Source organism: Triturus cristatus, chromosome 2_2, assembly GCF_964204655.1.
Source record: "Triturus cristatus chromosome 2_2, aTriCri1.1, whole genome shotgun sequence".
Lineage (NCBI taxonomy): Eukaryota > Metazoa > Chordata > Amphibia > Caudata > Salamandridae > Triturus > Triturus cristatus.
In genome coordinates, this window is record NC_140582.1 from 264884871 (window position 1) to 264911464 (window position 26594).

A 26594-nucleotide genomic window follows, 5' to 3' on the forward strand; every position below is an offset into this window, starting at 1 on the left:
TTTAAGTGAATGATTTATTAGAAAAATAAATTGATGGTTAAATATTCAGTCCCTTAATAAAAGGGCTTGCGGTAACACTATTTTTATTTATATAAATACAAATTTTATAAAAAAAATATATATAATATGAGAGTTCAAATTTCACTTTCTGCCGTGGTCCTGGGACAGTGCAACTCCAGATTGCCATGGTGCAAAACAAGCTTGTAAAAATCAGGAGAGAGCTCTCAGTTTTGCCTTGATTGCTGCCTCGTTAGCTCCTCTAACTGTTGCAACCTAAAACAAAAAAAAAAAAATAAGCTACAAATTCTTGTACACACCAATATCACAGCTCAGGGACAGGACAAAACATCCAGTTGTCTCAAATTTCAGAGTATCAAAACCATTGTGTGAGATAAAAGATTTACAACAGCCCTCTTAGTAGCTCACAACTTCAACCAGGCGAAAATAGATAGCAGGCAATTTTTTTTTTTAGTTACCAGATTACAAATACTACATGGAAAAAAAAAAACTCAAGTCACATACAATTGTAAACCTTGCTGCATTTCGATTTTCTTCAGCCCTTACACATCCAACAAGCATTTACAATGCAATGGTCTCGGCATTGGTAAAGTTAGAGCTATTGGCATTGCTCATGACATTTTTGTTTATGTTTGTTTTTAAAACATTTAGAGAAACGGCATTGTTATTTACAATGTCAATAGCTTAATCTCGCTCATACAAAACATTTGCAATGTAGGATATTTTGCCATTCATGTTGGAACTGCTGTTGTGGAAAAAGGGAGAAGTGCTGATGACAGAAACTCCATGACTCAGAGACAATTGGCTGGTGCTTCCACATTGTATCGTATTTTGAACATTCTGTGATTAGAAACATATCCCACTTTGTGAGTATATTTTAATGTCAATAACTAATTATAACCTTAAATAATCATGTGTATCCATTGGTTGATTAAACTGGGCAGTGAAATGTCAAACAAATACAAACAATTGGGATGTTTGCGCATTCCGGCCACACCTCTTGCTCCGCCCACTGATCCGATCCTTGGGTTATTCCCGCCCTCTGATTCTCCGCCTACAGTTCCCCTACTTTTTTCCCCCCACTTCGACCATTGGGTTAAGTTAACACCTTGACATCTAAGCCACGTCCTATAAGCACAAGTAAAGAAGGCTGCCTGAGATACCAAAAATGGAGTGTAGTTGCTGCCACTAAAGATGCACCCTATTTTGCGGATTTCTGTTTCACTGGCTGCCTGAGTTGTGAAGGAAGCCACACAAAATGTTTTGCCTGGTCGGTGTGCACATGTGGCTGTGGTGTGAGAGACAAACCTGTTTTCTGCACTCGTCTAGACAAAGTCTGCATGAAACCCGAAGCATGACCAAAGGAGTCTGTCCCAGGTTTGAAATCACCCCACCACCACCCCCTCCTAGAAGCGCATCTGGCCCTTTTCCCCATTTACAATGCAATGGTCTCGGCAATATTATAGGTAGAGCTATTGGTATTGCTCATTATTTTTTTATCATTTTTGTATCCCTAAATAAATGGCATTGTCATTTCTATTGTCATTAGCTTTTTTGTTGCATATGTGATAACTATTGCATTAGCAGAGAGAGAGTGAGGTATTGAAATAGAGAGGGAGGTAGTGAGAGAGAGTGAGGCAGATAGAGAGTGAGGTAGTGAGATAGAGAGTGAGGTAGATAGAGAGTGAGGTAGTGAAAGAGTGAGGTAGTGAGGGAGAGGGATGTTGTGAGGTAGTGATATATAAGCATATAAGCATAGAGTGATGTTGTGATGTAGTGAGATAGAGAGAGGTGGTGAAAGAGAGACTGAAAGTGAGTTAGTGAGATAAAAAGAGTGAGGTAGTGAGATAGAGAGTGTGTGGCTCATCGATTACAATATAATATACTTTAATGAACTTGAGTGCAACTCGCCCCACCCCGACGCCATAACCACACTCTTAAACCATCTACCTTACCGAAGCACATGTATCACATTGAAATGCCTTTTACAAATGCCTCAGCCTTTCTGCTCCAAGTTCGACAGACGATCCCCTGCCCCCGCGTGTGCAACAATCACTCATTTAGCCCCCAACTAGCCTGCAGCTTCCATCCAACGGAAAGGGGGGTGGGAGCTTTGTGAACACAGACAGTGGGTGGGGGTGGGAGCAAAGCAACAGAAATGTAAACAAGCACAGCACGCGAAAGTGACCGCATTTGGACCAAAAATACACACACTTATATAAAATATGTATTGCTATCCATAAAAGGCTGGTAGGTCTGGGTACACTCAATTACGGAAGGAAGGGAGGGCGGTCAAGGGATAAACGGTAAGAAAGGGACGGCAGCCAGGGGATAAAATGCAAGAAAGGGAGGGCGGGAGATAGTTAAAAGGAAGGAAGGCGAGTTGGAAAAAACTCATTATGGAGCGACATCACACTAGCACCCTATGCTCCCCAGTTACCTTCTGCACATGACCCAGGCCAATGCTCACCTCAACCTCGCCTTTGTCGCCGCCCGCCTTTTCATGGTGGTGTCCGTAGGCAGCTGGGCACTGCCTCCTTTCCGGATCGCGGGAGTTCTCTCAGCACTACACCCCCTGAATCGAGGTTGCCGAGTCAATAACATGCCCAGGCATGTCCTGCAGACGTTCATTTAAGGGCCGTATGGGCGCTTTTCGTGGCAGCCACAGACTGGCCTGCTGAGGGGTTTGCGAGTCACTCGGCCTCCCCTTGCGGATGCGGTGGCTACATACTGCAGGCCGCCGGGTAAAGTGATTTAGGAAGCATGCCTTATGGTAATAATACCCACGTTGTTCAAGTCTGTGCAAACTGGAGCAGGAAACAATAGTTTGTTGTTAGCGTTGTGAAAGTGAAAGAAACTAAGTATTAAATGTAATGCATCTCTCTTCCAAATATATTACTGCCATTGACTTTAAGGAAATACATCTCAATTGGATACATATATTTTTTCAGGCGGTTTGATCTGATGTGAGGCAATTGTTTTTTTAAGGCTTCTTTCAAGCGGCAGGACTTTCAAGTCCTCTTTCTGGGCCCCGCAGTTATACATTGTAAACTAACCTGACAAAGCAGGGGCGCGAGTCCGAGGTAGTCTGGGAGCTACGGGTCGCTCGCGATAGACCTTTTGGAGGTTCCTGTTTTAAAGTGACATCACGGACATGGCTCAGTGAGTTAAAGGCTTGCTGTTGGTAAATGGCAGTTCAGACTAAGCCTTTTAACACGTGTTTTAGTTGCGGCGTACAAATACAGTACGAAGCGCTACATTATTTTCTTTCTTACTTTTCTCCGAGCATTAACAAGGGATTTTAGCATAGCCAGGCGCACATGGAAATGGTTCCCACACCAGTCTTGGGGCTAATGTTCCCACACTGCTGGGGCTGCAGCAGCAACTGTGTTGCACTGATTTACAATGCTATCAGCTTGCAGTAGCAAGTACGTGCTGAATGTGTCAGCCTACACCGGCGGGAAGCGAGTGTCCCGGGGCACCGCATGGGTGGGAACAGCAAGGAGATAAACGTGCCTTTTTTAATGTACAGGTAAGGAGTTTCTTCCCTCCAGAAATTAATGCCAGCATATTTTATAGCGTATGTACGTGCATTAAGTCACGGTGTGCAGTTCGCGGTGTACCTTCAGTTTTGATAGAAACTCTTCACACAACAAAAGTGGGAGCGAGACGGGACACACACACCCTTCCCCCCCCCCACACACACACACGCACGCACCCCCACACTCTGCGCTTTATCCTTGCTGCTTCTTGTCACAGTGCCTTATGCAGCCCCTCCGGGACAATAGGCGGTGACCAGACATTTCGCCTTTGAGACAATGGTGCCCTTTGCTGGCTGACAGGCCTCTCAAGACGGCCTTTCTGTTCGAGAGATAAACCGTTGCGTTATCTGCGCGGGACAATGCTGCGTGAAGTGGTAGCGTCCCTAGCGCCGATATCAAGCAGTCCAGTGTGGTCAGCGCAGAGTCAATGTTGTTCTTTGTAATTTCATGGCACACTCGAGAGCATTCCTGTTGTGTTCAACGGGTCATTCGTATTGTCCCCCCTCCCGCCCCACCTTGGTTTCACCCTGGCTGTAAAGCAGGGGATGGCCTCGAGGGTCCGCGGGGTGGGAGCTGCAGACCCCACCAGAGGGACGGCAGCTGGATAAAGAGTCGCTGGAGCCCTTCATGGGAGGTCCGGCAGGGCAGGGACGCTGCTGTCGGTGGCAGATGTTAGCCTGGCAGATGTTGCTTGGACCAGAGATTTATCTCGGTGGCGCTCCTCGGGCAGAAGAAGGGCCCACAGGTCAACAGGACGGGTTCGACTTAAAGTGGCAATGTCCCGGGGTAAGGCGAGGTCACCGCGTGCGTCGTGGGCAACCAGTGAAAGCTCTGGGTGTCCCAAGCATCGGGTTTTAACCATGGACCAGCGGACCCCAGTTTACACAATGACAATATTGTCTGTCACTGTACTGTTCCCCGAGGCTCCGCTCTGCCCATACCACTGTTTAATTGGTAGATGCGTCCTTTGTGTCACGTGCTGGCGCAGCATTTACAGCCACATGTACTGACAGTACACAACTCTAGATCATTTTGGTAAATAAATTGGAGCGCAGCCTAATATCAGAACATGCTTAACTGCACGAGAGAGGGCTTCCTTGGCCTTACAGGAGCAACAAGGCAGAGCAAAAGGCACACCACCGCCTTTCTCCGAGGCAGCAGAAATGCCTCGGAGAAAGGGAGCGTCGTTTTCGGATTCGGGGGCGTGTTTTGCTGTTGTCTCCTCCCTGAGACTTTTTGCAAAAAACATGCCCCCCGATCCGAAAAGGACGGGGCATGATTGGAGTGACGGGACCTCTTCTCCAATGGCTGGCCAGCATTTACGAGGCCAGCCAATGGAGAACAGGGGAGAAGAGGGGCGGGTTCAAGCCCCTCTTCTCCCAAGTCATTATCTCTCGCGAGCGAGACTGCGCAAGCGCAGCCTTCGCTAGCCGAGACCTAAAAAGGAGATGTGTACAACTGAGATTTTTCTAGTTTTCTTCCCGTGAAAGAAGGCAGCTTCTTTGCACATCTGGCCACAACCAGGAGGCCTCTGAACCATCCCATCAGATCACATTAGCAGAAAAGACCCTAAAGTACACTTGCACCAATGGGCCACCGCCCATTTCCAGTACCAGGTACATACAGGGAGCAGTCAGTAAAAGGCTGATGCCATGAAGGCCCAGGAAGCTTAGTTTGGCTCTAGTCAAAGTTGTGGCTTGTTAAGGGCCAGTAACAAGATAGGAATTTTAGTTTCCATTGGGTAGTGTGGCACTTAATTCCAGTTTTCCGCAGAAACAAAATGGTTATCAGCTGATAGCAGGGGTCTTTATTTGCTGTGAAAAGAGCTTTAAATTCTGGTATAAAAGCAGAACTCCACACATACCTTCTTAAAATCCTTAATGAAAATGAAGGTGGGCATCGCTTCTATTCGGTATCTTTCAGCCAGCACCTGTTGGTAAGACAATCCCAGCATACATTAGTTTAATGGCAAACGCCGTAATAATTCAAATGAAAGTACTTGAAAACTTTGTACACACTGGGCCAAGCAAACCACAACTCCAGGAGTCTCTGTCAAACCAATCTATGCCTGCAGACTGCCCCAAGTTCAGATACAATTACCCTCGTACATTAAATTAGGCTAATGGAGGTTGATGCCAGAGTATGTTCGAAGTACACCCTTACATAGGCCAGGCATGTGAAAGTCACGTCGTTGAGACTACAGTCAGCCAAGAAAAAGTGACTCAAATGCTCAGGGTGTGGTGGTAACGAAATTTAACTTTAATGAGGCAGCACCCTCTTGCAAAATCAGACATTTCAACATGCAGACAGTAACTTTACAGGGTTACATAAAATAAAAGTCAGGTTTGCCAAATACTGCTCTGCTCCATTTGAGAATTCAGAGAAGAATAGTTATGAACAAAGAGGGACAATTTTAAACTAAATAAATATTAAAACTAAACGCAAGCTTACATTCCTATGGCCCGTGTCAGATCCCTTTGGCTAAGGGCTAACTAAAGTGCCAATACCAACTTAAGTGACTCAAGTTGGTTTGTGAGGGGAAACTGCTTCGAGAAGTTAGGTTTACCGATCACAGTACCAGTGTTGATGTGAAGTGCTCCGTTTCACTTACCGGGTTGTCATCAATGTCCACCTTCAGAAATACTACACCGCGGTACTCCGTGCTGAACTTCTGTAGAAAGTATATTAAGAAAAAACAAAGTTACGTCATGGACACCACTTCCACCTGCGTCAAGCCACACTATACACTGCACACCTTTGAACATACGAATAGAGCGATCTCATGTACGATATTCCCCGAATAGAGCGATCTCATGTATGATATTCCCCATCAAACACAAGCACGAAGTAGGAAGTAGCATGCACTCGGGGAGAGTAAATTATTTCAGCAAACTAGGAAACAGACATGCAAGAACTAAAGCAGACTAAGACTAACCAAAGTTTAACACTTAACCAGGACAATACAAAAAGAAGCCATTGGCAGGCAGACCTCGGTAGAAATGGCCCTTTTAAAGCTACAACCGCTTCGTGGCCCTCTAAACTAGTATTTAAGTTGGACTTTGGGGGCACTTAAATAGCAGTTGCATCAAATGAGCCTCCCTGCCCAGCTCAAAGTATGCGTGTGAATCGACCCTTAAACGAGTACCTGGAGACGACAAACGGTGCCCTCCTTAGAGGACCACACCAGCTGACATGCATATGAAGTATACAGAGGCCAGTCATTTCTGCTCAGTACCCAGTCCATGAGTGGGCTCCATCTTCTGCTGTCCCCCACTTTAACCCCTTCGCTGCTGCGGACATTCCGCTGCAGCGCTGGGGGGGCGGGGGGCAGCGCGGTGGGCCTGTGCTCATGACGGAGCCGCTCCGTCATGAGCCACAGTTGAGCTGTGCTCATGACGGAACGGTTCCGTCATGACTCCGCCCATTTGCGTTGTCCCCCCGCACAGGCGGGGAAACAGCGCCGCGGAGGCGGAGCGGCCGCCAACGGGCGTGTCATGACGGAACCGTTCCGTCATGAGCACACGGCAACCGTGGCTCATGACGGAACGGTTCCGTCATGAGCGGGGAAGGGGTTAAGAGTACAGTGAACAAAGGCTTCAGGAGGGAAAATAAGTGAACATGCTGTCCAGCAGGACACAGGAAAGACTTGTGGAAGTACAAAAAAATAAAACTGATCTTGCTGTCTTAAAGGTCTACAGCACAGGAGCATGAAGGTTGATGACATTGCACCATAATACAGCAAGGTTTTGCCGAGTTAGAAAATATTCCTCTAAATACAGAAGTTAAATACAAAACATTGTTAGTTGCATGAATCATTTGTGTATTGCAGAATTTACAGCCTTTAGACTATGGGTTGCAGTGTCTCTTCCCATATATCCAAGACACATACCACCTTTTAATACACCTAACTTTCACCGCAACTGGTCTAGGAAACCGTAGCCACCAAGGCATGCTACCATAATGTGTCTCAAACAAACTGATGACCTGGCAGATAACAGGGAACGGTACTACCTGGATACAAAAATCAAATCCACTCAAATGGTCATGAATGCACAGAGACATAACTTTGTATATAAAGTGATGAATTGTTAACACAACTTTGATAAAAGCCAGCAAAATGCAATTCTCTGTAGTTACACGAGTTATTCACTTGTCAAAGGCAGTAAATTACACAGACTGATCTAGCATAAAGTGCAGGGCATAGTGGCAAATAACAAAATTAGTACAATCAAGTGGGTATAACTGCCATCATAGGATAAAACCTTCAAGTTAAAACTTTAGTGATTGGAGTCTACCAATAGCACTTCAAGAAGAGGTTAACAGTTAAATGGAGAACCTAGCTGTTGCATATACACTAGGGATAATATAGATGTTTCATCCCCCGTTAATGTATGATCTGAATTGAGAATATTTATGTGAGGTCAAAATAAATTACAAAAGTAAAATTAAACAGGATTTGAGGAAAAGATACATGACAACTTAAGCTCAAATTGGCCAAACAGCAAACAAACTTGCCACCTCACTAATCCTAGCAAACAAACTTGCCACCTCACTAATCCTAACCTGGTGATGAGTACCCTATCTCCACTGCCATCAATTCACTCTAGAATTTGGCTCCAGGGATGGAGCATTACTGTGCATCTCTGTATACTTTGACGGATCATTTGTTTTAATGTGTGGTCATACCTCAGGGTCTAGACCTTTCAATAAATTTGGATTGAACCTACGATATTAGTTTTCTATATGGTGGGGGAAAAAAGTCGGCCTGCCCAGTTTAGTTCATTTTTGAAGTAAGCAAACCAGAGAATTTATGCCACTCTCGAACGAGAGGCAATCACTGATTGCTCTATTCAGCGAGGCATGTGCATTAGCCCAGGTGTAACACTACAAAAGCCAGTGAGCTAGCTTGATGGTATCCTCGGAATACTCCATCCCTGGCACATAATCTAGGTAGAGCAAACGAGGGGGCACTCCCAGAAGTCACCTAAGCATCTTTCACACCACCAGAATGGGGCTTGTATTGGAGTATCCCCAAATTCCTGCACCATTGGCAGGGACCAGGTGACTTACAGATTTGATGGCTGAGGGACTACATGTTTTCCCCAATGCATTTGGCCACATTAAAAAGTAATCCACTAAGCATAAAAAGGTGTTGGGTATCAATTACTCCTAGCAACCATAACTACTCCCAAATATGAAAAATCCTAAGTCTGGGTGACAGGAAGACCATGCAGATAGGTGCCCCTCATCTTACCGTTTCTGGGCTTGCAAACCATGATAAAAATCTTTGGTAGGCTGGTAACCAGGCTCAGCGTTCCCATAAAAGAAACTCTTGGAATAAAATATTTAAAAAAATATGGGGTTCTAGATAAAAACATCCTGTGTATAATCATGCTGGGACCTTTTTCCTACCACTGGAAGGAACATCGATACAGGATTTGAAATTGCTGTACCAAGGCCATGGATATACAAAACAATGCAGGAGCCAAGACAGCCCCATCGCACACCTCTCCCTAGTTTATAGCCATCTGTCCATTCACTTAAAAGCCATACTGCAGACAGATCTTAATGAAGGGCTCTCTAGAACTGCACCAGATTGTTCCCTACCCCAAATTCAGATAAAGCCTGCCCTAGTTTTGACCAGTACTAGGCAATAACAATGTCCACAAGGAACTTATTAGAAAAAGCGTATTTACAATGAGGAGTACAAATTATATACTCATAACCGAATTAATCAGAAAATCACACCATGATTTAAATAAAATTCTAAATAGTAACCTGGACAGTAATTTACTTCAGCCGAAGTAAAATTAGTTTATTTTACAATTTATTTATAGAAAACAATTAAGGTCACAGATTTTTTCAAATACTAATAGCACATTTATAGAAGTGAAAGAGTAAACCCAGTGCAGTGATCATAGCCTTCAAAGTGAAGATTTAGTGAAAAGAAATTCAAGGAAGGTCTTAAAAACAATGAGAGGCATCCAACAATAGCATAAGTCTATCTTGCTCTCTCTTAGTTTGTGTCGACGACGTTTCGACCCGCAATGTATAAGGGGTCTCTTCAGGACAGTATCTGGGGACTAATGATAGTTCTCACAATTTGTATGGTGTGCCACTGGTTGAGGCAGGGATGGAGGGGACTTTTATCAATTCAGTCATGTATAGCTGTGCACGTAAAATTCACACGTTCTGGATATGTTGGCAGCTAGGGGAGTAGGTTAATATCTCATCCGTTACCGCGACGATTCAAGAGTCTCAATCCATCAGGAAACAGACTACACTGTCGAAGACACGAGACCCACAAAGGCCAGGCAGACAGCACCCTGCCTTGCAACAGTCTATTTACTGACCAGTAGATGCAAGTTTATGCATTGCACCATCATGCTCAGACCCTCTCGGAACCCATACCGCACCTCCGACATCCTGTGTCACCTTGAACCATGAGAGGAGGTGCTCTAGAACAGCTCCACCCACCAGATTTACTACTGAGTCCAGTAGAGTTACTGGCCAATAGCACCAAGGGGGGGGGGGGGGGTTATAGCGTATATCCCCTTGTTAAAAATTGGCACCATTACAGTAGAATGCCTTGTCTGCTGGAGGCCCTCTTTACAGACCGCAGGAAGAGAATTATGAAGGAGAAGGGCCCAGTATATGGTGCCGATTTTGATACGTCTTTAGGGACACCATCCGGGCCCTGGGCTTTGTTGGGCGGGCCCTCAATTGCTTCAAAGATTAACCTACATAAAATCTATTGGGAAGACAACCGCCTCTTGGCAATCATGGGGGGCACTCAAACTATAAACCTCTTTAAACTGTCGACCCAGGGGGGGCTTGGCCAAGATGGCGGCGAGGTAGGACGCAGGATTCGGAGCTCCTGCCCGCCGAAACTAGCATCTGAGAGCTTCAGGGAGACCCGTGGCGGTCTGCAGATCACGGCGAGGGGCTGCCCAGGGGGCCCGCTGGCTCCGACTAGAGGGGGAGGCGACCACAGTTGGCGACGGCGGGAGGAGGAGCCCTGAGAGGCGACGCGGCCTGCGGTGGTCGGTCCCCGGCGGAGGCTTCACCAACGCGGAGGCCCAAGTGAGGCCTGCCGAGGCCAGCTACCCCGATCCCGGCCTTTGCCTGGGGGCCTGATCGCGGGCCGCCCCCACCGAGCGTCGGAGACTGCGGAGGCCCGGGTGGCGAGGAGGGGTGGCCCTGGACGGCGGAGCGGCTTCTGAGACTCACCGAGGCCTGTGCCCGGAATCTTGCTGGCGCTGGAGCGGGACCCCTCTCTGTCCCGAGGGGTCGACGGGCGGACCGGTGCTGGGGGCTGCCCGGCGCTGGGGAGAGCTGCGACTGGAGCGCCGGCGGCTGGACGCGGACCGGGACCGGCTGGGGTGCTCTGCGGGATCCGTACCCGAGTATCTGTTCCCCTTCCTGGACCTGCACGGAGAGACTGGCTGCGACGCCCGGGGAGTGTGGAGGCCTGACTGTTCGCCCTGTACGCGTGGGCTCGCGGAGGCAGCTCGGAGGGCGGTGAGTCACAGGAGCGTCGCGGCAGGAGCAAGGTGAGAGCCAGGGGGCCCGGTGGGTGCCCGGACTTGGAACTTTAGGGGTGACGGCGGAGGTGTGCCCCGGGGGCTGAGGGTACCGCCGGGATCGGCCAGTGGCATAGACAGCGGACCCCGTTCGGGCGCTGGCCTGCGGGCGCACGTGGCTCCCCTCCCCCCCCGTGGCCTTTGCTGGGAGACGTGCCTACCTGGTCGACGCCCCCTCCGAGACACTGCCACCAGACCCGAGGGGCGACAGCGGGAGATAGCCTGCGACTGGTTTGGGAACCTACCTGCCGTTACTGGTCTCCGCCTCCCTGCGCTCCCTGATCCCCGGCGGCGACACCGACGCGCCCCCTCGGCGCTGGTCACTTTGTGGGACACTACGCTATGCCAGTCTCCAAGGCGAGGAAATCAAAGCCTCTAAAGGACATAATTGGGCGCCCTCAGCCTGTCCCCAGCACTCAAAGCGCGGATTCCCAGATGGCAACCCTGCAGCGTTCTCCCGGCGCTGGGGAGGAGCCGGTCACCAAGGCGTTCATGGAATCCCTCTTCCAGACTCTGCGGGCTGATTTACAAACAGTGAAGGCTGACCTCACTGCAGAGATAAAAGACATTCACAGGGATGTGGAGGAGGTGGGGGAGCGAGTGGCGGCGTTGGAGGAGAGGAGCGACGCTACTGTGTCAGACATGAGCACGATCCAACAAGAACTCCTCCGCCTGCGAGACCAGCAGCTTGATGTTCAGACCCACCTCGAGGATCTGGAGAATAGGTCCCGCAGGCATAACATCCGAATTCGCGGAGTGAAACCCACGGACGACAATGCGGACCTCCATGACTTCGTCGTGGGCCTCTTCCGCCACATCCTGGCAGTGCCGGATGACACGGAGATCGTCCTGGACAGGGCACACAGGGTCGGTCCGCCCCGAGCGCCCAACAGCCCCCCAGCGGACATACTGGTGTGCGTCCAAGACTTTAGAACCAAAGAAGCTATCCTCGCGAAAGCAAGGACCCTCCACCCCGTCTCCTATAAGGGGCACTCTCCGGTGCTCTACCAGGACCTAGCCCTGATCACTCTGCAACGCCGACGGCAGTTCCGCCCTGTCACGGATCATCTCCGGCAGCGGGGCATTCCATACTCGTGGGGACACCCATTCCGCATCATCTTCCGTCTCGATGGCAAACTTCACCAGCTACGTTCGCTCTCCGAGGCCTGCGGAGTGCTGGACTTGGTGCCACCGGACGTGGAGGAGGTCAGTCGAGCTGCGGACCCGGGGCCCTCGGCGTCGGGATGGCGGCGGCAAGGAGGGCGCAGACGGGGCTGGAAGCCTAACAAAACAGACATAGCTAAGAATCAGCGGGACGCTCTGGCCTCGGCGACGGACGCGCTGGCCGGGCTGCCGGCGGGGGCTGAGTGAGCTCTAGCCACTTGTAGCTACATGCACTTGACCCAGGGGTCTCCGACCGGAGGCGGGCGGCGGGGGGCACCGATACTCCCCCTCTTGGTCACACTATGGTCCCCACATTGACGCCCTCCTGGCTCTGCCTAGGTGACGAACAATCTTACCAGATGATGACTTTGTTGTTGGGTTTTGTTTGTTGTTATTATTGATATATTTGTTCTGCAAGGGGTTTTGGGGTTTTTCTTTCGATATGGGATCCCTCGTCCGCTCTCCCCTGTTGCACCCCTCCAGATGCTGCACAAGGTCTTAGAGGGTTTGAGTGGCCCCCCACACTTGCTTAGGATAGTTAGCGCCCTTCAGCGATTCCGCCTTGCTCACCGGACCGTAGATGCCACACACCCCCCTTAAGGTTCTTACGCTCAACGTGCGGGGGCTGAATAATCCCGTCAAACGAAAGGCAGTCCTTAGTTACCTGGAACACTCGAAAGCGGACATCTGCCTTCTACAGGAAACTCATCTACTGGCAAAGGACCACCACAGATTGAAATCCCGAGCCTTCCCAACACAGATGTTCTCCTCTGCCAACTCCAAGACAGCTGGGGTGGCCATTTTGGTTTCCCGCTCCTTCACAGGCAGGGTCCTACACAAGGGGGCGGAGGTCAGGGGTCGACTCCTCACCTATCAATTTTCACTGGGGGGGTGACTCTGGATGTTGGCTCCATCTATGCACCTAATGAAGGGCAGATTGCATTCCTCCTCAACGCTCTGGACGAAGCGGCCGCCGCTTCGGGCCGCTGTCTGCTGCTGGGCGGTGATCTTAATATTGTCTTTGACAACGCATTGGACCGGTCCGGTCAGAGAACTGGTCAGGCGGGTGTCCTCTCGGCTGCCGGGCGCGCTCGTCTCCGGGATCTGGGACTGTCGGACCTGTGGCGCCACTTTCATCCATCTAGTCGGGGCTACTCCTTCTACTCAGGGGCACACAAAACATATGCACGCTTAGACTACTTCCTCAGCTCCTCATCACTTCAGGCCCACGCACTGAGCACTGACATCCTACCGGCCTCCCTCTCCGATCACTCCCCTGTTCTGGCCACCTTCCAGCTCCCGCCATCCCTGCAACCTCTCCGACATTGGCGCCTGCGCGATACACTGCTACACCACCCCTCGACCATTGAACAGCTCCAGAAAGCCATCTCAAACTTCCTCACTCTCAATGCTAACCCGGATACGACTCTAGCGACACAGTGGTTGGCGCTGAAGGCTGTCCTGAGGGGGGAATTTATAGCCATCGCCTCTGCCCAGAACCGCGAGCGCAGCCGCAAGCGGGCGGAACTTTCCCAGCGCGTCTCAGAGCTTGAACAAATGCACCAGAGGACCGGTGCTTCCCGGGCCTGGCGGCAGCTCTGCATAGAAAGAAAGCAACTCGATGCCTTGGATCAGGACAGGGCTGAGTTCGCCGCGATCAGGCTTCGACACGCATACTACACGGGAGGGGATAGGTGCGGCCGCCTGCTGGCAAACAAACTGCGGGAGACCAGACAAAGGCAGGGAGTCCGCGAGATCCGGACATTAGGGGGGGAACCCGTAACTGACGACGCTGATATAGCGGAGGCATTCCGCGACTTCTACGCGGGCCTCTATTCCGGAGAGCCCCTCGAGACTCAGGCCTGCGCTGATTATATTGCGGGGGCCCACATGCCTTCCCTGCCTTCTGTGCAGGTGGATCTCTTGGAGAAGGATATTCGAGTGGAGGAGGTTGTCTCGGCGATCTCCCGCCTTAAGTTGGGTAAATCGCCGGGCCCAGACGGCTACACAGCTGCCTTTTATAAGACCTTTTGCAATCAAGTAGCCCCTCTCCTGACGAGTTTATTCAACACCTTCGATCAAGCGGGAGCCATCCCGAGCGAAATGCTAGAGGCCGCGATAGTCGTTATCCCCAAACCTGGGAAGGATCGGACGGCTTGCAGCGCCTACAGGCCCATCTCCCTGTTGAACATAGACATTAAACTGTACACTGGCATTCTCGCGGCCCGGCTGGCACCGCACATGGCCTACCTGGTTGAACCGGATCAGGCGGGCTTCATTCCACAGCAGCAGACAAGCGACAACACTAAGCGCATCCCGTACGCAAGGGGAATACATGCTCTTGGCCATTGACGCAGAGAAGGCCTTCGACAGGGTGCACTGGCCATACCTCGAGATGGTTCTGGAGAGCGCCGGGCTTGGGGAGAAGCTACGCACCAGGATTTTAAACTGCTACCGCTCCCCTATGGCGACGGTCCGGGTGAATGGCTATACCTCCTCCCGCTTCCCCATTGGGAGGGGTACCAGGCAGGGGTGCCCCTTGTCACCCCTCCTGTTCGCGCTCTATATGGAATCTCTGGCTTCAAGGGTGCGGAGGCACCCCCTCATCACCGGGATTAAATTTGGAGGCGACACCCATACCATTAGTCTCTACGCGGATGATATACTGCTTTCCCTATCCAATCCAATCTCAGCTCTTCGCGCTCTTTTCATCAAACTGTACGGCTTTGCGCGGGGATCAGGGTTCAAAATCAACTTGGAGAAATCCATGGCACTTGACGTTTCGCTCTCCTCCCACACCCTGGCCCATATTCAGGCAGAGCATACTCAGCTGGGCAGCCGCCTCGATCCCCTATTTAGGCATTCACCTGGCTCCGACCCTTCAGGCCACCGCGGACCTTAACTACTCTGATCTCCGCTCCCGTATTCGATCGGAACTGCGCAGATGGAAAACTTATACGCTCTCCTGGCTAGGCAGGATTGCGGCCATCAAGATGACGGTCCTCCCGCAGGTCTTGTACCTCTTCCAGACTCTTCCCCTCCGCCCACCGACCGGCTGGCTCCAACAGACCCAGACGGACCTGGCGCGCTTTATCTGGCATGGCCGTAAGCCCCGATTCCGACATGCAGTGGCGACTCTCCCGCCGGAACGGGGGGGGGGGGGGTGGGGGTGCCCGACCTCCAACTATACTACCATGCTGCTCAGCTTAGATACTTGGTGGAATGGCACCAATTGGAATCAGAGAAACACTGGCTGTTTCAAGACCAAGCGGTAGCGGCCAGACCGCTGCAGGGCATCCCCTTCCTCCGCAAGCAGCATAGGCCGCCCAATCTCTATGCCTCCTACATCACGGGCACGGAATCCTGGGATCGCACTAACCTTGCCCACCGACTGACCTCCTTTCCGTCACCGCTTACCCCAATATGCGACAATCCAGAGTTCCGCCCTGGTGCGGATGCCCAGGCCTTTCGCGCCTGGCGCTCCTCCTCTTGTAGGTCCCTGGGCTATCTTTTCGATTTTGAAGGCATAATCACGTTCCAGCAACTCAAGGAGCATTATGGCTTCCCGGAATCAGAGCGCATGCCTTATCTACAAGTCCGACACTGGGCACTCCACCAACAGGTTAGGCCCCAGGCGCAGCGTCTCCTGACCCCTTATGAAAAATGGCTGATGACGCGCACGTCCAATAAGAAAATAATCTCTGACCTCTACAAAATGCTTCTGGACTCCACCGCACACACATATAACGCAGGCCGGGCTCGGTGGGAAAGGGACCTGGGCAGATCCTTAAGCCACAAGGAATGGGACGGTATCTACCATAGGGCACGGCACTCTGCCTACCACATGGGTCTCACGGAGACTCTAACCAAAATTGCCACTTACTGGTATTATACGCCAGAACGCTTGCATCGCTTTGACCCTCGCCGGAGCGCGCTGTGTTGGAGGAACTGTGGAGAGGTGGGCACCCTAGTGCACGTTCTATGGAGCTGTGCCTGTATACAACCATACTGGTCCCAGGTTCTGGATGACATTGACCTGCACTTTGAGACAGAGCTACCGCGCTTCCCCACGTACATCCTTTTGGGCTTACCCAACCCATTGACGTACCCACTCAAATCCCGGAGGGGTAGGCTGATGGCCATCGCCTTAGGCGCAGCGACACAAAACATATTGATACACTGGCGCTCAGCCCAGCTCCCGACACACTCTGGATGGCTCCAGAGACTCTGGGTGGTGCTGGGTATGGAGAAACTAACACTCACTTTAGCGGGCAGAGGATCCGAATTCCCAGAGTTGTGGAGGCCCTTCCTCACCCTACTGGTGTCTGAATTCCGTGAGCTGACCTGTCCCCGCTATCTGCGGTTACTACGCCTAGCAGACACCCAGATTCCGGAGGATACTTCCCAGAATCGCCGCAAGCGGCGGCGTTGATCCTTTAGAGGCTGCCCCTCACTTGACCAGTTGTAGCGGACGAGGGAAAGGGAGGGGGGAGGTAGCATTGAGGTTTTGTATGATTTTATTATTATTTTTATAATTTTCTGTCCTCTGTTTATGTTTACCACCCGTAGTTTAGCTACGTCTGCCAACCCAGTTGCCTCAATGGTATTGTGCCTCTAGAATCGAGGGTGGTTGTTGAATGTTTGCTTGAAATCAATAAAGAGATTTAAACCATAAACTGTCGACCCAGTCTTCTGGGCTGATGTTAGTAACAGCATTAGGTTTAGCACATACAGATATGGTCTTACTGCCTCCATCCAGAAGGACCTGGCATCTTTCAGCCTACGTGCCAATATAAGTTTACCCAAGATTGGTTTTCCAATTTCTTGTTCCGGTTCATCGCTGCCTTATACTCCACTTAACATCTTTAAATTTGCAAAATCCCTAGATGACTCCTTCAGGTAATCTGAGCAATGTCGATTCCTTCCTACAGGGCTGATCAAACTACTTGGCCTCCAAGGGCCCAAGTTCAGGTGTACAAATGAGCTGGCCTCTCACCAACTGAATGAGGCAGAAAATTGTTTGAACACAACTTTACCTGAAGGGCGTTCATATTCACATTTTCGCAAGTTGAAGGCAGGCCCTGGGACTGATGCCGCACTTTTCTCCCCCAGCCTCCTAGATAGCTAAAGGTGTATGCTTGGGGGATTATGGTCGATATAGGCACTGGAAACAAGTGATGCCCTTGCTACACTATTAAGCAATTCCGGAATAAAAATAAAAAAATTATATATATATATATATATATATATATATATATATATATATATATATATATATATATATATATATATATATATATAAATAAACGCTCCAAATTCTTGAATTGTAAAGAATGTAAGCACTCACGGGTAGCGTGGCAACAGGTCTTTTATTCCCGGAACAGACGCGTTTCGGCGGTCTGCCTTCCTCGGTGTGTAATGTATAAAATATGGCGCTTCCCGGTGTGTTGTCAACACCGAGGAACGCAGACCGCCGAAACGCGTCTGTTCCGGGAATAAAAGACCTGTTGCCACGCTACCCGTGAGTGCTTACATTCTTTACAATTCAAGAATTTGGAGCGTTAATTTTATACGGCAGGCACCGCCGTATTACAGCACCCGACCGCGAGTGACTCGCTTTTGGTGCATTTGGAGCAGTTTTCTATATCGAGTGCACCGCCGCATTTATCTATTTTGACTGGTTGTCTGGGGGAATCTAGCGTATCGTTGATTGACTGGAGGTTTTGCGCTACGATTGACCCAGCATCACGTATAGCAACAAGGATTAGTTGCGGATATATTCATCTGCGGCAGTTCGAGGGTACCGTGGCTCAGGCAGATTCCCGGGATTGGTTGCTGGACTTAGATTATCGCTATGTTCAGCGAATCGGCACGCCGGGAAGCGGCAAAGGATATGTTTAAAACCCAACAGCGAAGAGGAACCGAGGGGGCCGACACAGCAGAGGCGCCGCGGCTGGGTGGCAACCTACATAACACTCTGACCAAATTGGAAAGACTATATGAACGCGAAACAAGGAAGTGGTGGGAGGCCACCTCTCTGCAGAGTTATGTGGACACTAATAGAGTTCCCAGAGGCTTAAGAGTGTACACTGTTCCCTCATATGAAAATCCTGACCCGAATTTATTATCAGAATGGGCAGAACACACTGCAAAGTATTGCCAGGGTACTCTTGATATTTTAGTAAAGTATGCCTGGAGTGACCGAGAGAAAGCTTTGGAGGAGATCAAAACTCTAGAGGAGTTGTTAACGAAAGAAGAAGACAAAACACAAGTGGAAGAACTAATGAAGCAAATGAAAGCACGACTGCTGAAATATGAAGGCAAAATTAAAACCAGGAAACAAGAGAAATTTGAGCGCGATGAGAGGGACTATCTACAGGGAAGAGTACTAACCTTTGCGCGCAAATTTGATGGGCCACGACAAGAATTAACGCAAAGAAGTACAGCCAAAGCCAATGTACAAGTGGAAACGTCAGAATCCGATTTAACGAAGAATGAATCAGGAGATGAGCGGTCAAGACCTGTAGTGGAAGGAACTATGGGGCCGACTCCTTTTCACGACGAATTCCAAATAATCAGGCAATCATGGCTGAGAGGCGGGAAGAACAAACCACCCGAATATCAAACAGGAGAACACGTCGATCAGGGTGGGGCCGCCAGAGGCAGAGGAAGAGCCACGTGGATGCGCAAGAAGAGGAACTACAAGCGCCAATAGAAGAATCCAATCTGACAGTGGTTAATCTCACGTCGAAAAAACTAACAACTAGTGAGATTAAGGTACTTACCCTAGGACTGACCTGTCCGACTAGCAAGTTGGAGTTCACGCAACCAGGATTGACTTTTATAATTTTATTCGCAAATTAAAGTTACACAAATACTTCAAATTGAGGCCGAACTTAATGAAAACAACTTCGGCAGGAGTAAGGATTACTGCCACTGACATATTGACTTGCAATGATCTATCTGGAGTGGAACTTCTGCAGAATCTGCACTCTGGCACACCCGTTCAACGGAGTGTATCGGAAGATATGGCTGCAAGAGCAAAAGCGGTGGGCATTGAACAAGAACTGGAAGTAAGTCCCTTCAAATTAAAATCAACTTTTGTACCTCAAATGCCTTTTGATACTATAGACACATTTTCTGATACAATGGTGAAAGATCTAGTGAAATTCAGATGCAGGACTCAAAAACGCAATTCTGGTGAAAATTTGACTAAGGAGGAGAAGCAAGCACTTGATGGCTTATTGCAGGACACGTCAATCATAATCAAGCCTTCAGATAAAGGCGGCAATGTAGTGCTACAAACTAGGGAGCAATATTGTGCTGAAGCACTCAGACAATTATCGGATAACAACTACTACATCAAATCCTCTCGTGAACTCTATCAAACCAGTGTCCAGAGTTATGATCTGTTAATTAAAAAATGGTATGATAAATCCATGTTGGGGACTGATGAGTATCTATTTTTGAGGAAAACTACTCCACTGGTGGCAACATTCTATCATATTCCTAAAATCCACAAGGATAATGCAAATCCACCAGGTAGACCCATAGTCTCCTCACAAGGGAGTTTAACAGAACATATGTCCATGTTTATTGACCACTTTTTGTTCCCATTCGTGTCACAATTAAAATCATATGTGAGAGACACGAAAGACTTTTTGAAGAACGTGAATAGCCTAAACTGGGACTCCAAGTATGTTTTAATGGTATTGGACATTACTAGTCTGTACACATGTATAACACATGAAGATGGGATTCAAGCCGTCCAGTTTTTCCTCAATAGACGACAATTGAGATATGCGGAACATAATTCCATGTTGATTGAATTTACAAGTTTTTGCCTTTCAAACAACATTTTTCTATTTGGTGAGCAGTACTATAAACAAATCTCAGGGACTGCGATGGGCACTTGTTTCGCCCCCAGCTACGCCAACTTGTTGGTGGGCTGGTGGGAGGAGCAGGTGTCCCAGACCTATGTAAAAGGAGAAGTGACAGGCCAGGTAAAAGCATGGTATCGTTATATCGATGACCTGTTCATTGTTTGGGAGGGCACTATTGAATCAGCGGAAGGATATATTAAGGATCTTAACACCAATAACCTTAATTTACACTTTTCAGGTACAGTGAGTCCAGTGGCAGTGGACTATCTGGACCTGAAGGTATTTATTTCTGAGGGGAAATTAGAAACATCCTTGTACCGTAAGGCCACAGCGGGGAATTCGATCCTCTTTGCAACTAGCAATCATCCCCCCAAACTGATACAGAGTATACCATATGGGGAGCTATTACGATTAAAACGTAATAGCTCCAGAACCTGTGATTTTGAATTGGCAGCTAGTCAATGTGTAAATAGATTTCGTATTAGAGGATATGGACAGGCATTACTGGAGACAACACTCAATAAAGTTAGAGGTATTCCCAGACAACATCTGCTAGAAGAGAAGACAGTTACAAGGAAAGATTTGGTCGATACACATGAGGGCAAATTTAGGATGATTACGACATACTCTGCAGAGTCTAATTTCTTGAAAAGGATGTTAAGGAAAAATTGGCATATTTTGAAAAGTGATACCATCATAGGGGATGATATTCCTGAATATCCGATGATTACCTATAAAAAGGCAAGATCATTAAAAGATAGATTGGTTAGCAGTCATTTAACCAAACCAACATTACAACAGGGCACCTTGAAAGATATGCAAGGATTCTTTCCATGTGGCAAGTGTAAGGCTTGTTCTAACAGCCATAGAGTACTTAATTACACAATACCTAATGTGAATTTAAAAAAGCCCATTAGAAAGTTCTTGACTTGTAGTACCCCCTATGCTGTCTACTGTCTCGTTTGCCCATGCGGCCTATTGTATATAGGCAGCACTATTCACTCGTTAAAAATCAGAATACTAGAACACAGGAGGGCGATATTGAAAGGGGATGCTTCTTACCCTGTAGCGAGACATTATCAAGAAAAACATCCAGGTAGTAAGAATGTTTTACAGTTTTTCGGTCTAGATTCTGTCCCAGAAAATATCAGAGGTGGCGACCGCCTGCAGAAACTGCGGAGGTTAGAATCACGTTACATTATTGACCTTCGGTCAAAATTTCCTTCAGGTCTTAATAGTAATGAAGAGCTGTCAGTACATTTGGGAAATTAATATGTCATTTAGAATAATATGTTTATCAGGATTTATAATGTAAGCGTTATGTATTTTGTCCTCTGGCCGCGGCGACCTGAAGTTGTGGCCGTTTTGATTACCAATTCGCTATTTGTGTCAAGACTAGATTTATTGCACTGTATATTAAATTATGGAGTTCTTGACAGCCAGTGTAAGCCGATACACGGCATCATCACGAGCATTGCCGATACACGGCTTAATCATGAATAGAGGTGGTATGGCAGCCATCTTTCAGTGATGTATTAATTTGATGTTTGATCTATATTTGATTTCGGCATGTATTTCAAGTGAATAACACATGGAACGCCTTGAATTAATTTGTATATAATGTATATACTGTATGATCTGCACTGTATATATGTATATTAACACATTACAAGATGGCGCTGGTGATTCCACCCACACTTTACGCTGTCCTCTGTCTATGTCTATTATACTATGCCACGCGGAGATGTAATGTATAAAATATGGCGCTTCCCGGTGTGTTGTCAACACCGAGGAAGGCAGACCGCCGAAACGCGTCTGTTCCGGGAATAAAAGACCTGTTGCCACGCTACCCGTGAGTGCTTACATTCTTTACAATTCAAGAATTTGGAGCGTTAATTTTATACGGCAGGCACCGCCATATTACAGCACCCGACCGCGAGTGACTCGCTTTTGGTGCATTTGGAGCAGTATATATATATATATATATATATATATATATATATATATATATATTCACTGAAAAAAACCATAGGTTTCACACATGTTATAGTTAGCTGGACATTTCACTCGTAAAAAACCATTGAAATTCCCCCGTTATAGTTAGTGCAGGCAACTATAACTCACGCGACCGCAATCCTCTGCTGATGCTAATACTGTATTTAGACACGTATTTGCCCATGTCTTCCATTAAATTTTAGCTATACATATATTGCAAATATTTTTTTTTCATAAAGACACATATGTCATCAGCAGAGGATTGCGGTCGCGTGAGTTATAGTTGCCTGCACTAACTATAACGGGGAAATTTCAATGTTTTTTTACGAGTGAAATGTCCAGCTAACTATAACATGTGTGAAACCTATGGTTTTTTTCAGTGAATATATATATATATATATATATATATATATATATATATATATATATATATATATGGTTTTCAGTGAATTTGCAAGGTTTTTTTAAATGCTAATTCCTAACTATAACGTGTGTGAAACCTATGGTTTTTTCAGTGAATTTGTACGGTTTTTTAAATGCTAAGTTGCTTTACGCCGTTTGTGGCGTGCGCGCCCACTTCACGCAGTTCGTTCCGTGAGCACGCGGTGCGCTTCGCGTGCCCACTTTACGCAGTTAGTGCCGTGGGCCATGTACGCACGATGCGCTTCGTCCACACACGGAGGACATATTATGCGCTTCGTTGTGAAAGGTCATCTATTAAATGATCGAATAATTAATATGCCATGCACACAAGGTGCCCTTCGGGCATCTTTTGCACACGGGGTATGGAAAATGTGGATAATTTTTTTTTTTTACCGTACGCGTACGGTAAGCGCAATCGGCGTTTTTTCAAAAAAAATAAAAAAATAAAAAAATAATTTTTGGCCTTAGGGGTTCTTTTGGGACACCCTAACCATGGATAGGTGGTTAGGAGCTGTCTAGCCTGCCCCTTTTCATGTTATCCAACTTTGTTTTTCCTCCCCCCCTCAGAGTGCGAGAGAGAAAATGGCGGCCGACACTTCCTGGTTTCGACCGATTCGAATGTTTACTAAGATCTAACAGCCAATCAGAATCGCGCTCGGCACCGTACGCGTACGGTAAGCTTACCGCAAGTGCACGGTAAACTGCCACAGATATATATATTGATTTAAATGCTATTTTCTCAGGAACTACTGAACAGATTTACACCAGACCTACAAAAGGCACTTCCTTGACCTGTAGACTACCTCTCTGCCAAACTTCAAGTAACTCTGTTCAGCCGTTCGGGCTGTAGCTGTGTCTAAAGGTCCTATGGAAAAATGCATGGGGAAAACGCGTTTTGGGACACCCCCTTTTTTCTCAGCCCCCGCTTGACAAATCCCCCCCCCCCCCCCCCCCCCCCCGAGACTTTCAGGGTAGGAGCGGAGCGTAGCGCCCCATTAGTTTTGAAAATTTCGTGAGGGTTCGTCGACCGGCGCCAAAGTTATTCAAAATAGAATGTTGCGGTTTTCCTATGGAAACAGGGTCCTAACAATAACTACCTACTGGCGACCGCCAGTAGGTTATATGGATATATATATATATAACGGAATACTCGCCCCTTTCAAAAGTGGATTTGTCCGATTTAGGGTCACAGGCATCATTCACATTGACCAGATAAAATAACTTGGAGTGCTAAGCCTCTCTGGTCCCAACGAGGGTAGGGGTTGTGGTCCAGGTCATGCCCTCAACCAAGGTTAGAGCCAGAGATAAAGTAATTTTCAATCTACGTCTACCCCATTTTGGGATTCTGTACTAGCCCCTCCTCGATTGGAGGCACTCCAAGATGGTTGGACGGTGGCAAAAGGGGGGCCAGACAGCTAAAAATGGCTTCAATGCCCCCAGGTGGTTGTAAATCGGTTCAAGCTTGCCTAAAATGGGGTTCTTCAGATCCCTATAAAGGGTGTTTCTTTTCTCCTGGAGAGTACGCTCTTTTGCTACCCTCTCAGAAAACCTTGGAGTGAGATTAGATACGCAGGGCCTCTTAAACTTGTGTATGGACGCCCTCAGATACAGCAGGATAGAAATCCAGGCCCATCTGAAGTCCTTCACCAGGGCAGGGGATGCCTTGATAACTGGTCAGCACAGACATAGCATTAAGGGGGGCTTTTACCTGAAACGCAGGTGCGATCTCTCTACATGGCCCACACCAAGACGCAGTGAAGTCCACGACGACCAGCTTCGAGTGGGACTTCACCAGGATATCGTCAAACTCCGCCTGGAAAAATGAACACAAAATACAGATTGTTAATGTTTTGCAATCATTGAGAAGTTAAAGACGTCTCCGAATTTCTCTTCTAGCTCGTCAGGCTTATACCAGCCATGACAGATGCCACCTCTTAACACACAGAGCACTCACTAGCCAAGGTTCATCTTTTGAATTGCAAACAAGTGATGTCTGGAAATAACATTGGATTGTTTTACATAGGACTTTGAACCCAAGACAGATCGTCACCCTCAACAACTTGCACTATCTACTTGTGTTGACCAAGGCCAGACCAATTTAACACAAAGCGCTGAGCAGCGGAGGGGGGGGGGGGGGAGGGAAGAAGAAAGAGATCGGTGTAAGTCAAAGGAACTTCAAATTGTCCTTTGACTCAAAATATCGGATAATCCATTAGCACCACTAGACTATTAACACAATTTACAACCTCCTGCGGAGACTTCAACCTAACGCCCCTTTTAAGACCGCTGTGCCTGAAAACTGGAGGGTCAGAAAATACGGCTAATAACATGAAGGTGTGGTTTATTCGTGCTTTCCTAAATTTGATCGAGTGGCAACAATTGCAAATGAACTAGTTAAGAGTACCGCACAGACGTTTTCAAATACTGGGTGCTCGAGGGACGCTCCGTGGCCCAAGTCCATGCGGAAACCTTGCACAGAGCACTTTACCTTCGAGCTTGTAAATAGCTTGCTTAGCGCACACAAAAAACACACAAACCAAAACACCCTACACAAAACCCGGTTTATGTATTTTAGAAGGGACCGGGATGATTTTCGTTGCACCGAGGAATGAGTTCGCGTCGATGGGAAAAGCTTTACGAGCTTTGTTACAAAAGGCCGTACTCGATTAGCCAACACCAGGCTGGATGATGGAGCTGGCGGTATTGATTTTTAACATTTAAAGTACGGGTATGAAAATCGCAGCTCTCGCGGGCTAAAACGCCCAAACAAGTTGCTAGCCTGGAGCAGCTGGGTCTTCTAGAGTGGGGCGAGCCAATAAATTAACAGGGCGAGCCGAGCCAAGGGTCTGGCTCGGATCTTTCAGCACAGGCCCTGCAAAGGTTTGATATGCAAGTCACAACAAGCACCACGTGATACATGATAGCATTTTCAAAATTCAAATGAGCCATTTCTTCAACATGAGAAAGCTTTGAAATAAGCCACATAACACTGCACCAGTACGAATTTAAGAGGGATAGTATTTAGACGTGAACGATTAGAGAACCAATAGACAAGTCACTCGTCACGTAAATCCTCTACATGGTCCAGATTATACAGCTACGTTATGGTTTTATCAAATCAAACTATAGGTCTTTGTACAACTTATTCTGAACCCATGTTTTAAAGTGCTTTCATATGCAATAAAGAAAAGGGTGCATAAAATCACCGTATTTAAGCAGGGAAGCCGTTAATTCAGGTTTTCTGGTCTCATCTTGCACAAACCAGCGTGTATGGGTATCCATTTGTCTCGTTATGTTAAGGCTTTGCTTTTAGTTTAACCTCCGTGTCGGTTTCTTGAGCTTTTATTTAGCGCGAATTTAGAGACTTTGCATGAACACCGGCAAGGTTACATTCATTGCGTATACACAGGGGAGATGAAAGGCTTTGACCGGAATCACAAGATGTTGCGCAGACGCCGAGATTCTTACACTGGGCCACCAGCTGGCTCTAAAGTCGGCAGCTGTAGCCCGAAGGCCACATCCTGGACAGAGAGGGAGAGTCAAGCAGAAGCCACACGAAAGCTCGAGATTCCAGCCGTACCACGAGCTGGGCCAGGGCCAGGCTTCAGCTTCCGGCCGCTCGCCCACCTCTACTAATGAATACTAAATTAGAGAAACATGCACCCACTGCTCACACTTCGAAGGAAAACCTGGACAACCAAGAACTTACGTCCCTCTTGCTTTCATGTTTTTTCCCGTATGAACAAACGAGCACAATTTATTTAAAGCCCACCTCCAGATCTCTCTCCGGCTAGGCCGCACGGCCAGAGAAAGGCATAAGGGGGACCAGAAAACTTACCACACTCCTGACCTTCTTCACCATGATGATTATAGGCCGAGAGGAAATAGGTCACAAAAAATAAATATCTGCTCCAGCAGGCACCAAAAATGCACCGCAAGATTGACAGCAAACAAAAGAACAGTACTATACCCGTACTACCCAAGGG

General features: G+C 48.0%; 1 protein-coding gene across 1 annotated transcript; it reads right to left on the reverse strand.

Annotated features, from left to right (window-relative positions):
* Positions 1–26594, reverse strand: LOC146862131 (thioredoxin-like). The gene is made up of 5 exons (XM_085643222.1): positions 26447–26594; positions 24317–24421; positions 6172–6231; positions 5425–5490; positions 1–273 (listed from the first exon to the last, which is right to left on the reverse strand). The coding sequence occupies exons 1-5, from the start codon at positions 26468–26470 to the stop codon at positions 211–213; spliced, it is 318 nt and encodes a 105-aa protein (XP_085499348.1). The 5' UTR covers positions 26471–26594; the 3' UTR covers positions 1–210.